General features: G+C 43.8%; 1 protein-coding gene across 3 annotated transcripts in view; it reads left to right on the forward strand.

The window, feature by feature from the left end:
* Positions 1–15,937, forward strand: part of LOC306987071 (retinoic acid receptor beta-like) — a 104,304-nt gene that overhangs the window by 46,900 nt on the left and 41,467 nt on the right. For 2 of the 3 annotated variants that reach the window (XM_079591055.1, XM_079591054.1), the window contains exon 2: positions 12,472–12,620. In XM_079591055.1, coding sequence (XP_079447181.1) covers positions 12,472–12,620 — 149 coding nt within the window. Of the gene's footprint in view, positions 1–10,411; positions 10,836–12,471; positions 12,621–15,937 lie in introns of those variants that run through there. The other variant, XR_013795083.1, reaches the window with a different exon arrangement.

The raw sequence follows: 15,937 nt of genomic DNA on the forward strand, positions 1-15,937 counted from the left end.
AACACCACCCATGAAAACTGTCTGAAATAATCAACTGGCTGTTTGATTGTGTCACTGACTGGCAGAGCACCTTCCCACACTGGCACTTTTTTTGTAGAGCTCTGAGTCTGTTTCACCGTCTTCCACGCCACTTTGTCTTTGTTTTGTCTCTTTTGTGTCTTTCTTGCAGCTTGGGCACTGGTGCTATCAACCTCCTTATCACTGCTGCTCCTGTTGCTCTCTTCATCCCCTGGCTCGGGAACACATTCACCATCGCTGCCCGCACTGCCCGCATCTTGGTATTGAACCTCCTCCTCACTGCTGCTGCTCCTCACACCTGCAGGGGTCAACATTAACTTTTAGAAATGTGAAAATCTATGGATAATCTATGGATAAACTGGCGAAATTCACTAGCCATTTGTCACAAGGTGACGAAACAGAGGCGGAACGAAAAAGCCACAGAGAGACGTTCCCACCCGGAGCGATTTCAAGCGAACACCAAGCCAGCCTTGGGTGCGTCGCTGCCATAGCAACAGCAGCCGCTGATGGTGAAGTGACAGCAGGTGCGGCAAATTAAGCGGCTGTTTGGTGATTGGGACACGGAGCCTCGAGGGAGACATAAAAACAAAGCGGGGAGAAGAGAGTGGGTCGTTGGTTGTTCTCTCTTGTGTTGGGTCGTGGCTGTGATCGTCTTATTCCTGTCGAGGTGAACCGGGAGATTTTTTTGTGGATTGAAACGGCTGGCGAGACTGCTCTGTGGAAGAACTGGGAGGCGAAGAACAGAGAGGTTGAGGGCGATATCCATACCACGTAGCACTGAGTCTATCCACCTGGCTTGGGAATATATTCCTCATCGCTGCCTGCACTGAGAAAACTATCCTCACTTTCCTCTGGAGGAGCTCTGACGTGAGGTTGCACATTTACGTGCTTGCGGTAAAACACGGAAGGTTTCATTCGGATCTGCATAAAAATAAATAGCTTTTGTATTTATTTCCCAGCATGGTGTATCCCAGCATGGTGTCTGTATACAGACTATTGAAAATAACTAAGCAAAATACAAAGGATTACCTAGATAAGCTGTCACGAAAAGCGTTTTTCTATATAGCGCTGGTTAGCATTAGGCTTATGGTCTACTGTCGCTAATATGCTACAAAGCTAAATATTACAATAACTTAACAAATACTTCACACATATTTCACCTCATTACGTCGATTGTATAAGCACACAATAAGCAGGTGAGTATTTTTATCTTAGCACAACTTACCTTGTATACACCTCAGGATCAAACTTTCCAGACTCGCGACCGGAGTAATCCTCGTGCGTAAAATGTAAACAGGAAATAAGTCCGTCACTTTGCGGTCCCACTAGAAACAAGTGCTTGTCGAAGGTTCCTAGGTCCGTAGCAAATAAGCACTAACCGGCATTGGGGGAATGCAGATGCTATCTCGGCTGGTTGATTAAGTCAAACGGTTTGTCGCATATTTATGACAGTGGGCGTTAAGGGGATATATAGCCCCTCTGGAGTAAACAGTGATGTTATCGTCCAGCTCAGTTCAGTTCTTGTATAATAGTGTCAATGCAGGCAGATTGTTGAATATTAAATAAATGTTACATTTAATTTCCCCAACTAAGCAAGCCAAGCCAATGGCATCAAAGGGTCATGGAGTCACCAGATCAGCACACTCCGCCCACTCGTTCACTCTCCCCGGAATTCTAATTCACCGCACCTGCTCATCATCATCTACACACACTATAAAGAGGCACTTCTCCTTCTCTTCCTTGTCTGGTCTTGTCTTTATAGACTCCTCTCTGATACTTACCGTTGCCTACTTACCTTAAGGACTTACCTTGATGTCTACTGCCTTCAGCCTGTCGAATCCTCTTCCATCATTTGCAATCAAGATATCGAGATTAATGTTCAGTTAAGTTCACCATCCAGTTATGGTTCTCCGATACATACTCACCAGTCTCCTCTGCTGTTCCACTCCATGCCTCTGTTCAATAAATCATATTTGAATGTATTACCTGTCTGCTTCTCTCTGTAACGTGAAAAAAGACCAGACCACATGCAGAGCCCCACGGAGACTGCAATGAATCGTCCCAACGATCCGTTTGCACATTTGGTTCACGCAGTTCGTCTTTCCCTTCAACCTTCTACGTCAGACAACCCACCTACCGTTCCCGCCGATGTTGTTCAAGCCACACGTCAATCACTCAGGCGGAGGATTGCAGCGGATTCCTGTTACAGTGCTCCCTGTACTTTGAAATGCAGTCTCACCAGTTCGCCACCGATCGCACCAGAGTAGCCTTTGTCATCTCGCTGATGTCTGGATGCGTGCTACAGTGTGCTCAATCACCGTGGCAATCCAATGGCCCAATCATCACTTCACTGTCAGCTTTTTACAGTCACTTTAAAGAAGTGTTTGGACAAACCACCTCGAATTTATCAGTTTATGACGAGTTATTCAACCTACGTCAAGCCAATAATTCCGTCAGCGCTTGCGCTCTCCAGTTCCGCACTCTAGTTACCGCTAGCGGCTGGAATGAGATTGCACTGCTCACGCCTTTCGCCAGGGACTCAACGCTGATATCTGTCAACTGATGGTTGTATATGATGACGCGATGGGTATAGAGCATCCAAATGATGTTTTATAAACAAAGTTAGGGAGGAGCACAATCAGATAACCAATGCAATTACTTGTCATCAAACAATTACGTCTACCCTAATCAGCATGACAAGAAGCATATATATCCATTCTGTCAACTCACCTAACATTCCTTGACAGTTTCCAGCATCCCTCCACCACCCCGACTCCTCACCCTTGGCTCTCTTTTACAGCCAGGAATACGGGGGGAGTACTCTGGGTTCGGGCCGAATACCGAGCCCGGAGCCCTCTCCTCGGACAGCACGCCAAATATGCATACCATTTATTCCATCTGACTTATTTGTAAGTGTGAACTCGTGAAAAGGCCATCCGAGTTTCTCAACATCTCACCGCCTATTCTCTCTCAAATCCCACTGAATGTCCTCTGCACCATTAGTCGCCCTTCCCATGCGTGAACCCATGCAGATAGACTCCTATCACCTAACACATGCGGAGTGTCAGTGAAGAATTATTAATCAACTGTGTTTTTACTGTGGGAGAGAAGGACATGTCATCACCGCCTGTCCAGTTCGACCACCACACCCAGCGGTGAGTACTATTCAACTTCCACCTCAAGTAAACTCTTTGTCCCGTACTACTGTAAATATCCTGTAAACCCTCCGCATTTGTCTCAATCCTGGGATGCCTGTGGATGTCACAACATCAACCACATATCAACTGGAACATGGGAAGTATTGCAATGGAGTGATACCTGTTTTCTATCCTGTCTCTTATCTGTCCAAAGATCTTCAAAGTCTCGTCCTTTCTCATCCACCACTCCAGAACAACCAACTCTCTCCATCAACTCTACCACCGTTGAGAGTCCAGAGGTGGATCACAAGGTGGAGATTCCTCCAGAATACCAGACATTCTAGGATATTTTAAGTAAATGGTTGACAACCCAATTTCCACCACATCGGCCATGGGATCAACCTACTACCTGGGGCTACTCTGCCCAAAGGCAGATTATATCCACTGTTCATCCCGGAACTGAAGGCCATGGAGGAGTATATCCAGGAGGCACTTTAACAACAATTCATCAGATCATCTACATCCCCTGCCGCTTCAAGCTTAAGGCAGTGCGTCGTCTACCATCAAATCAACTCCCAAACATATTTAACATATGAGCAGAAACTGGCTAACAAAAGCTTATTTGATGTCTATTTTACAGTAAAAACTTTATAGTCTATCCAACTAGTAATAACTGTGCGCATATGTGCCGTTCATTCATTCTCACACAGAAACGCAATTCATATTTAAACAGTCTTTTTGCGGTTTACAGACACTATTCCATATTGCGATTAGAACAAAGCATATAATTATAAAAAAAAACTTACTACTAATCCTCAACTGGATCCATTGCTCCAAGGCAAGTTTCCCAGGATTATTCCTCACAGCCTCGCAAGACGACATATTACATTCATCTGATTAAACTTGATGTGTTTTTTATCGAGCTGATGTGGCCGTTTTGCATGTATTGTCTCAGATTATTTGCGTTTAAATAGCGCGCGCTCTCCGTGGGCGTGGTCACATTAAAAGATAACGAGCTATAATTAGCTGAAATGAGAACTCACTCTTTTTTATATAGTAAACAAGAGTGAGTTTAGCTCAGCCTCCTGCACGAAGCTCCACACAGCGCCCGTCCCAGCCTCCGCCATCTTCGCAGCGATGACAGGGCGGCCGCCCTAGATCGCGCTCTAACAGCCGTCACAGGCCTATTTTATTTAGGCTACTGTTTTTTTATAAATACCATAGAAACCATAAAGTAACATGTTGCCATGATAGTGAGGTGCTGTAGGCTATGCCTGGTTTTATCTGTGGTTATCATGATCTAAATGCATGATGCTGGATGACCAATTGTTAATTTAGTCCTTCAGTCCTCCTTGCCTGTTTTCAGGAAGTGAAGCTATGGCTTACACAAATTTTTTTAGCTCTTAATGAAAACAAAACTGAAGTAATACTGTGTGGACCAAATGATCGCTATGACTCCGGTACTTAAGATCTTGATGAGTTAAATCCTTATGTTACTTCATCAGCAAAAAATCTAGGTTTCCTGTTCGATTCATGCCTTAAGTTTGATCAACAAATTAACTATGTTGTTAAATCCTGTTTCTTTCTAAGTAAAATCTTTTCTCTCTTCTAAGAATTTCGAAATAGTCATTCATGCATTTATCACTTCACGACTAGAATATTGTAATTCACTTTATTTTGGAGCTAACCAATCATCAATTGGGCGCCTACAATTAGTACAAAATGCTGCTGCCAGGCTGTTGACTGGTAGTCGAAAGTTCGATCACATTACGCCTATCCTAACCTCTCTAAATTGGATACCAGTCAGAAAGAAAATTTTAAAAAGAGTTAAAAAATTAAATTTTTGTTTTTAAATCATTACACGGCCCAGCACCGGGGTACCTATCGGACCTATTACACTACCACAACCCACCCAGGTCACTTAGGTCTAGTAACCTTGGATTGCTCTCTGTACGTCGCTCGAGACTGAAACATCGAGGTGACCGAGCCTTTGAAATAGCCTACCATTATCAATTAGAATAGAGTCGTCAGTTGCCACTTTCAAATCAAAGCTTAAAAGACACTTTCTTAATGCTGATCCTTAATCTACTTTCTTAACCTGTAACTGTATTTATTCTATGTGTTATTTATTTTAGTATGCCTGTAATCATATTGACTGCTCTTGCAATTTTACTATATCCTTGTATTGATTAGTTTGTCCTGTTCAGCACTTTGGTCAACCATGGGTTGTTTTTAAATGTGCTCTACAAATAAATAAATAATGAATGAATGAATATTAATAAAACTCAAAACAGTCAGAATATTACATTTTACCAAATAAAAATTAGCACATGCAGAAACTAAAAAATATATATTTTTCTATTAAGATATTTATTTTGTTAAGGAAAAATGACAAATGTTTGAATGTTCTACCTCAGATTTGTGAATGTTCACCTGTTTGGCAAGTGTTTGTCATGATGTGTTTTGACAATAAAGAGTAGTTTAAAAACACAGTTAACGGTCTGGTTTCTTTTTGCTCCTAACTTTCACTTAGGGGCAAAAATCTGGCTTTAAACTTGAAAGAAATAAAGATTAGGCATTTATCGTGTTAATTATCGATATCGGCTGATATAAAAAAAATATCGTGATAAATTTTTTGGGCCATATCACCCAGCCCTACTTCCTCCCATCTCTGCGAGGCCACCACGTACTGGTCCGCACGGACAACATGTCTCTGGTGTCCTGAGGGACTGGCATAGCTGTGATTGCCACAGTCTTGGCAGGGTCGGCTTTGAGGCCCTCCTTTGTAAATATGTGACCCACATAACAGACCTGATCCAGGCGGAACTTGCATTTGAAACTGTTCAGCCTGAGGTTTATCTCTCGGGCCCGGTCGAGCACTTGTTTTAGGTTAGCGTCGTGTTCTGTAGCATCACAACCTCTTATGATGATGTCGTCCACTATTATAGTGCACGGATATCCTGCAAACAGCTGTTCGATTGAGCGCTGGAAAACTTCGCTTGCTGAGCCAAATGGCATGCAAAGGAATCTGTAGCACCCGAAAGGTGTGCCGAATGTGGTCAGCATTGATGACTTGTCATCGAGACGTATTTGTCTGAATGAGCTCTTTGCGTCTAACACAGAGAACACTGTAGCACCTGACATCTGGGTGGCAACTTCCTCAACGCTGCGCATAGGATAATGGGGTCTCTTCAGAGCAGTGTTGAGGTCTTTTGGATTGATACACAGTCTGATTTCCTGTTTATACTTTTTATGTGTTGCTACCATGGACGAAACCCAGTCAGTAGGTTCAGAAACTGTGGTTATGACACCTTTACTCTGCATGCTGTCAAGCTGTCACAGTGTCTGGTGGTTCCCTGGGTTTAACACTAGAGGTCTCAGTTTTCAAGGTTTCTAGGCATTTTCACTACATTTCCCATAATCCTGTCTGTCACTGATTGTTCATTTCCTTCAGCTGTTTCTCGTCACCTTGTTTGCACTTGTGTATATATACCCTGTCTGTTTCAGTGTTTGTCACGGAGTCCTTGTTTAATGTCCCCAAACTTCCGTTCCTGTTGCTGCCTGTTTCTTGTTCATGTTTTGTGTCTTTGGATTGCCCTATTGGATTTTGACCCTTGCCTGGACTGGTTTTGTGAGTACGGATTACCCTAAAATAAATATTGCATTTGGATCTCTCTCTCCTGTGTGTGTTCCGTGACAGAAGGACTCCGTCATGCAGAGATCCAGCGGTATGGGGTCTCCTAAATATCCAGCCACTGAGAGGGGGAATTCTCAACCTAAAGAGATTCCTCCTCGTATGAACATCTTTGAGTGTTTTGCCCTGTGGGCCCGATTGACTGAGGAAGCTGATTTAAAGAAAGCTTCCACACACCCTTCAGATCATCCCAGAGTATCGTTTGAGGGAACCCGGCTGGCAAAATATTCTGGGACCCGCGGAGGTCATAGGAGAGGAGGTACTAGAGGGGAGTCCAGGTATCACTCTCCACCTCGATCCTCCATGGAACCTGAGGTGGTGAGGTCCAGCCCAGACTTCCATCCGCCGCCGATCCCATCCAGTCCAGAGCCTGCCTGTCGCCATCAGAGGCGGCAGAGGAGGAGGAGAGGGAGAGCTTCCTGCACTCCTGACGTTCCCGAACAACCCACTGTTGTCCCGGAGACCGTTCCGGTACAGTCCGCTGACATCCCGGTGGTCGTTCCAGTACAGCCCGCTGTCATCCTGGAGGTCGTCCCCGAGCAGCCCGCTGTCTTCCCGGAGGCCGTGCCCGTGCAGGCCGCTGTCGTTCCGGTGGTTGTTCCAGTGCAGCCCACTGTCATCCCAGAGAGCGTTCCGGAGATACCCACCATCAGTCCGGCCACGGTAAGGAGGGCTGTCTTCCTTTTTTATGCTGTGGCAGTACTGCATGCTTGGAGGAGGCACAGCACGTCTGCCGATCCAGAGCCTGTTCACGTCACGTCTGCCGAGCCTGTGTCTTCGGACAAGATGGCTGCCAAGCCTGTTCACGTCACGCCTGCCGAGCCTGTGTCTTCGGACAAGATGGCCGCAGCCGAGACTGTTCACGTCACATCTGCCGAGCCTGTGTCTTCGGAGAAGATGATCGCCACCGAACCTGTGTCTTCAGACAAGATGGCCGTTGCCGAGCCAGTGGTGTCTGTTCCTGAGCCGGTGGTGTCTGTTCCAGTGCCTGAGCCGGTGGTGTCTGAGCCTGTGTCTGTTCCTGAGCCTGAGCCGGTGCTGTCTGTTCCATTTCCTGAGCCTGAGCCGGTGGTGTCTGTTCCAGTGCCTGAGCCGGTGGTGTCTGTTTCTAGTGCCTGAGCCGGTGGTGTCTGTTCCAGTGCCTGAGCCGGTGGTGTCTGAGCCTGAGCCTGTGTCTGTTCCTGAGCCTGAGCTGGTGGTGTCTGTTCCATTTCCTGAGCCTGAGCCGGTGGTGTCTGTTCCAGTTCCTGAGCCGGTGGTGTCTGTTGCAGTTCCTGAGCCGGTGGTGTCTGTTGCAGTTCCTGAGCCGGTGGTGTCTGTTGCTGTTGCAGTTCCTGAGCCGGTGGTGTCTGTTGCTGTTGCAGTTCCTAAGCCGGTGGTGTCTGTTGCTGTTGCAGTTCCTGAGCCGGTGGTGTCTGTTGCAGTTCCTGAGCCGGTGGTGTCTGTTCCAGTTCCTGAGCCGGTGGTGTCTGTGACTGTTCCTGAGCCAGGGTCTGTTCCTGTTCCGCCTTGGTCTTCACCGTCATGGCCGCCCGAGTGGTCGTCTTCACCCTGGTCGTCTCCGCCGTGGCCTCCCGAGGGGTCGTCTGCACCCTGGTCGTCTCCGCCATGGCCGCCCGAGTGGTCGTCTTCACCCTGGTCGTCTCCGCCGTGGCCTCCCGAGGGGTCTTCACCGCCGTGGCCGCCCGAGGGGTCTTCACCGCCGTGGTCGCCCGAGGGGTCGTCTCCGCCCTGGCCACCTGATGGACTGTCTGCTTCGCCCTGGCCGCCCGATGGACTGTCTGTTTCGCCCTGGCCGCCGCTTAAGCCGTTCCCCCTTGTTCCTGTTCCCCTCCATGGACCTGGCCCCCCATCCCACCCCCTGATCCTCCACATTTCCACCTCCTGCCTGGACTCTGGTTTTGTTTGTTTCTTGTGGTCTTGGAGCGTCTGGTAGCCGCTCCGTAGAGGGGAGGTTATGTCACAGTGTCTGGTGGTTCCCTGGGTTTAACACTAGAGGTCTCAGTTTTCACGGTGTCTAGGCATTTTCACTACATTTCCCATAATCCTGTCTGTCACTGATTGTTCATTTCCTTCAGCTGTTTCTCGTCACCTTGTTTGCACTTGTGTATATATACCCTGTCTGTTTCAGTGTTTGTCACGGAGTCCTTGTTTAATGTCCCCACACTTCCGTTCCTGTTGCTGCCTGTTTCTTGTTCATGTTTTGTGTCTTTGGATTGCCCTATTGGATTTTGACCCTTGCCTGGACTGGTTTTGTGAGTACGGAGTACCTTAAAATAAATATTGCATTTGGATCTCTCTCTCCTGTGTGTGTTCCGTGACACAAGCTCGGCTTTGACTCGTGTTTTTTTGACTCGCATCCCATTTTGCCACTGGGATGCGGTGTGCTGGACGAATCACTGGTTGTACAGTTGGATCCAGTGTCATAGAGAATGTGATAGGGAGTTTTCCGAGCTTGTCACTGAACACGTCTTTGTATTGTGCGAGAATCTGTTTGGTGAAATTGGCATCGCTCTCAATGCTGACCTGATGAACGTGGGGCTCATTGTGACAATTCCTAAGCGTACACATGCATTATACCCACTTCAAAAGCCCAAAGCTTCTGTCAATACCACATGATCGATAGCTAGCTAGGTCAATAGGTCAAACTAACTGTCAAAAACATGACATATTATACCGGAGCGGAGGGGAAACCCTAAGGTCAAGAGGTCAACCTGTCAATCAACCATCAATCATTTTGACATAAACCCATCATAATAACTACTTGTGTCCTGTGTGGTGAAGGCAGTTGTGAGTGTCAGAGATTTGAGGTCATTGTCTAAGAAACCAGCTGTTACCTATAGAGAGTGAAGCAGCTTACTCGGTTCTCACTTGCACCAGAGCTGTAGATTAGACTCAGGTAAACTTTCAAGTCAAGTCACCTTAATTTATATAGCGCTTTTAAAAATATAGATTGTTTCAAATCAGCTTTACAGTGATAATAGGAAATTAAAGTGACAGTGATTGTTTTGGCTTTACAGCAGCTCTAGAATAAAGTTATTGTCCAGCTAAAGTTAGATTTGACTGATTCACTTCCGTCGCAAGGATCATTAGTTATTAACTTAGGAGCCGCTAATAATAATAATAATAATAATACATTTTATTTGTATTGCACTTTACATTACAGCAATCTCAAAGTGCTACAGAGCAGATAGTTAAAATAAAAACAAGGTAACACAACCGCTAACACAACACCGTTCTAACAGAAAACCCTTAATGCGATCCGGCAAAGAACGCAAACCATGAAATAAATTCCAAGGTACAAGCCTTGAAAAATGTATAATACAAAAAATGTTATCGCTTCCGCATAGTGTCACGGATTGGCCAGGTTCTTCCACCACTATCACCCAGCGATCACAGTCACCTGAGTTTTAACAAGACACACCTGCACCCCATCAATCACCACTGCTTCATAAGCACACCTCACGCACCTCTCATTGTCCGGGCTCGTTAATTCGAAGCGGACTCATAGTGCTTCTCTCTGCGAGTTTCACTACTAAATTTACCTGTGTTTACTTACCAGTTCTCTACGACGATTCCAGTCTACCCCTGTCCGTCCAGATCTCATCTCGAGTGGTGTGCGAGCCGTAAGCCTGTCTGTCCCATCCAGTGGTGCGTGAGTGTGAGTGTGAGCTGTCAGCCGGTCATCCTCTTCATACGAAGATCATATTCACTCTGAAGTCTCATCCCGCCATTCCTGCAAAAGAAACAACGATTATTCATTCACGTATTGCACTCAAGAACTCTGCACCTCTGAACTCTGATACTCCCCTTATACTGCACGTTAATCATCTTCACACTCTGCTGTTATAAATAAACATTACATCACTGCTTACCTGGTTGTCCGTCTGCTTCCGTAACACATAGCCACGTGAACCGAAATGATCCCAACAATATTTTATTTGTACAGAGGTAAAGGGAAGGCAGGGAGGCCTTCACAGGGGAGAGACTAGTTTACATTTCAGAACTGCGTTGTCCAGGAGCAGGTCCTTCATCAGATCCGGATACAGCCTGGATCAGGCGGATTGCGGTAAACCTCGGGATAAACAGAGAGACTAATATTAGCGTAGACGCCATTCTTCTTATGATGTACCAAGCACATCAGGATTTATGGGAAGTGTTCCTGGTTTCAGCTGATCTAAACTATGTCAAGTCAAGTCAAGTCACCTTTATTTATATAGTGCTTTTTACAATACAGATTGTATCAAAGCAGCTTCACAGTGATAACATGAAAATAATACAAAAAACAATTTCATCATCGTCCACCTTTAAGGCAGATCTATAATATTGTTGAATATTAAATGTCCCCAACTAAGCAAGCCAGAAGGCAAGGCAACAGCGGCAAGGAACCAAAACTCCATCAGGTGACAGAATGGAAAAAAAAACCTTGAGAGAACCCAGGCTCAGTCGGGGGCCAGTTCTCCTCTGGCCAACGAGCGAACAGTGTATGATTATGATTCAGGAGCATTACAGGTCAGAAGTCAGAATGAATAAGAGTATTTGTCCAGTTTCGGTTGGGTGAAGTCGGAGTGGAGAGGAGGAGAGACTGGTTGACACTTCAGGTCAGCGTCGTCGTCGTGTCCTGGCGCTGGTCCTTCATCAGATCTGGATACGGCCTGGTTCCGGTGGACAGCGGTAAACCTCGGGATAGACAGATAGACTAATATTAGCGTAGACGCCATCCTTCTTATGATGCACCAAGTACATCAGGATTTACGGGAAGTGTTCCCGGTCCCGGCTGTTCTAAACTATGCAGCCTAATTATAGAAGTCTATAATGTGTTATGTGTATGCTAGGCCGAAGAGATGTGTTTTTAGTCTAGATTTGAACTGACAGAGTGTGTCTGCTTCCCGGACAATGTTAGGAAGACTGTTCCAAAGTTTTGGTGCTAAGTAGGAAAAGGATCTACCGCCAGCAGTCGATTTTGATATTCTAGGTATTATTAACTGGCCGGAATTTTCACTCTTACTATCCTCAACAAAAGTTAGGATGCGTGTCTCTAAATCTTCTCCATCAGCCTGACTGTCTCCCTGCATTTATCACATATAAATCCTATATTGCAGAGAGAAAAGGCTATGCTAAACATGTGACATGAAGTGCAAGTGATAATAACAGGAGAAGTCATTACTCACCGTGTTTGTTGACTCATTCTTACTCACTTGGGCTTTTGATGAACTCAAAGGCGCGGGCGCACGAGAGAAAAATAAATAAATAAATAATTGAGCGCACTGGTGGCGCGTTGAGGCTAGCGAATTACTAGCGTGTTGTGCTAGTAGTAACGGAAGCTAGCGATGTCAGGTTAATGTGTGATGTTGGGTTAGCTGTATTTAGTAGTATAAACAACTAGAAATTATAGTAAATAATGGTTAAAAACAGAAAGAAATACGAAGCTAATACGAGGCTTAGACGAAGCTTACAGCCACAAACCAACTCACAGCAGCAGCAGTCACAGCGAGGCAGACAGGAGCAATCGATCGCAGACCCTGAAAGACAGCTACTGCTACAAGTCTTAAATCATGTCTGAAGTCAGTTTTCATCTCAATCATAATCGGTCATGTTTCTTGTCTCTTTCTCCCCCTACAGCCATTGAAACTCAGAGCACCAGTTCTGAGGAGTTGGTCCCCAGCCCTCCATCACCTCTTCCCCCTCCTCGTGTCTACAAACCATGCTTTGTCTGCCAGGACAAGTCCTCGGGGTACCACTATGGTGTCAGTGCTTGTGAAGGCTGCAAGGTAAACATGCTATTCAATCCAAATGGAACCCATACAATAAATATTCAGGTTTTCAGGCTTGCACATTCTACTACCCTGGCCCCAGGTCTGCCCACTAAACAAGCTAAGGTTCAAACCCATTTGTGTTAAATTATTTAGACTGAGTGCTGTAGAGCTTCAGGCTAAGCTAAATTATCTTGTTTAATGCTGTCTGAAAGTTTGATTGTGGAGTAATGCAGGTCTCACAGGTTCTTGCAGGATTTCTCAACATGAATACACTCTTGTGCCATGCTATCAACACTATAACACAACACTATCAACGTTTTTGGGATTGACAACTGCATTTTCTTCAAAATGTCCTGTCCACACAACAGCCTACATTTGTGGCTCAAATTTTATACCCGAGCGAGAGCAGAGCATTTGAGTCGCACACAGACCATAAAACTGATGAGAACAGCTCCAGTGTATGGCAAAAACTGGATCTAAAACCTTCAGATGACACACAGCTCATATGCTCTATTTATTTATGTTATTATGTTATTAAGTTATTATGATACAAATGTATAGCTACTTGTTTAAGCTAAGAGGTGTTATCTCTAAATCTCTTTACACACGCACTCATCAATGTATTTGTTATTGTATACAAATATTTTTGTTGCCATCTCCAGTAGTTTGTCATTGTTGTTGTTCCATCTCATCGGTTTCTTTTGAAACAACAAGTGAACTGTGAAACAACTGTAAAACAACAAGCCTGGGCAGTGTTGCCACCGTATGAACAAACAAATTAGTGGGGAAAAAAATAATTCACGGTGCATGTGGGAGCTAAATTTGTAAGATTAAGTGTGAGGTTGGGAGTGTTTACGAAGACAAACAACAGAAATAGAATGAATAAAATACTATGTATTTACAGTGATCACAGGACACTTAAAACAACACAATAAAACTAAAATAACTCAGGCTGTTAAAAGAGTGCATTTTCACCATACCGTAAATCCATTAGAATCATACCCCTAGTTTCACAGACTAGACTTAAGCCTAGTTCCAAACTAAAATGCATGTTTGAGCCGTTTTAACGTAAAGCTACTTTTATATTTAGTGTATATTAATATTTAGTGTCCACGTATTTAATTTAATTGTTGAGTAGCTAAGTAATAGTATCCTATGCGGGGTGGCCAATCAGAATTTAGTGAGGCTCTGTGCCATGTAGATCCGCCCCAGGATATTATTAGCTGAAAGTAACGATGCAGTGTGAAAAGCAGAGGCCGACAATCACACATGCGAAACCAGGCAGAAATATTTGCATGCTTTCTAGGTGAGAATTGCGGGGAGTATCTTTGTGAATATGTATCCTGTTGTTTACTTGTAAATATTAATATACAATTCTATAGCTCTGATTGATTTTAAAGTGTCATTTGGCCGGCCGCCACTAAGATGGGTAATTTACCTCTTTGGCTTGATGAATGTAAACTGTCAGCTTAAATACACTGAAATAAGAATGCAGTGTTTATCTTTCAATCAGTTACAGGCCATTCACACAGAATTGATTTTTGCGGTTAAAAACTTGAGATGCAGGTCAGGGCTGGTCTTTTTAATGTTATTTAAAGTACATTATGATAAATGTTTTGCTGGTTACGTATAAATGCAACATTTCAGCTGTAAAGAAAATGTTAAATGTTAGCTGGATTATGTTCATAAGTAACCATAGTGATGTATGTTTATGCTGGAAAATAATTATATTCTAATAATAATAATAATAATTAAAAAACATCTTTCACGTCTAGTGAGTTGGCTCATGTGATTTATGTTTCGTGCTTCAGAACTTCTGCTAAGGGAATATAGTGAGCATCGATGCTCCCTGGTTTTCATTGTGGGACTTTTTAGGGAGCAGACTTTATATTTTACTGTTGTTTAAATTTCAAATAACATTAGATTTCACTAATGTCTGTTTTTTAGGTGTGTATAAAAACTGTATACAATGTATATACAATTGTGTATACAGTAATCACAGTAACTGTAATAGGGCTATAATGAGTCTATTGCATTTACTTAAAAAAGTAATAATAATAATGACAGGAACATAATTAGTTGGGGAATCATGTGATTTTTTTCTTTATCTTTAATTTAAGGAAGTAAACTGATTATTTACAACTGTATACTGGTATACTTGTATACAGTATACTAAAACACTTATTTTTTAACATTTATTTTTTTAACATTAAAATGTTTAGACATAATGTGTTGCATTGATTATACTTTCATACAATAGGAACATTTGCAAATTGCTCACTGCACAGGAGAGCACTTGATATAGAATACATTTTTTAAATAAAATACAAAGTGTGTAGACTTATTCATTCAATTAATGATGAAGAACAAGAAGGTCCCGTTTGAGTGTGGAGACCTTTTTGTGTTTGTATGTTCTCCCAGTGCTCCGATTTCCCCCAATCCAAAAAGACACGCAGGTTAGGTGAATTGTAGACACTAAGGCCCCGTTTACACGAAGGGAAGGCGCAAATATTTCCCTGCGGTTTGGCCTCTCATTTACACAAAAACACAGTTTTTATCACAAAAAACTATTATTTCTCAAAACTCTGGTCAAAGTGGAGATTTCTGATAATGCCGGGTATGTTTTGCCGTGTCAACTGGGAGAAACAGGGTTTTAGGTTCTCAAACGTCACATTATGCGCCAGAAAATGCTTAACGTCATGGGAGCGCCGTGAACAGGAAGTCACTTGTTATTCGTTTCGGGGGGAATATTAGTTTCTCTAAATACCCGGCTATGTGTAAATGTGGCCTAAGTTGTCCATAGGTGTGTATGCGTGTTGATGTGTGTATGAGCACTGTGATGGACTGCAGCCTTGGAAGCTGGGATAGGATCCATCATTCCTGCAACCCATCATTCCAAGTTGATAATCAATAAATATATAATCAAAATAATCTTACAACCCTACTTGAAAATAAGATGAATATAGTGATTATTAGACTTACACATTCATACACACTCATTCTGGACCATGTGGTGAGAGAGAAAGGGAAGCAAAAATAGCATACCCAGGCCAGATTTCCTTTAAAAGGGTGACATTAACAGCTTCAAAGGATTAGAATAAGGATTATAGAATATTTCTGTGTCAAATACAGTAACGTCCCTCTGGGCACAGCATTGTAAAGGACTTGTTCTAAGGATGAACTTCACGGAATAATAGGCAAGTCAAGGGTGCTCTATAGCCACTGGGTCTAAAACACACACACACACACACACACACACACACACTAGTTTCAAGTTCAAAGTACAGAGCCATCTTTCATTGTCAAATAAAAATGCTAATTGGTAATTCAGT

The sequence above is a fragment of the Phoxinus phoxinus genome, assembly GCF_949152265.1.
Source record: "Phoxinus phoxinus genome assembly, chromosome: 19".
NCBI classification, from domain to species: domain Eukaryota; kingdom Metazoa; phylum Chordata; class Actinopteri; order Cypriniformes; family Leuciscidae; genus Phoxinus; species Phoxinus phoxinus.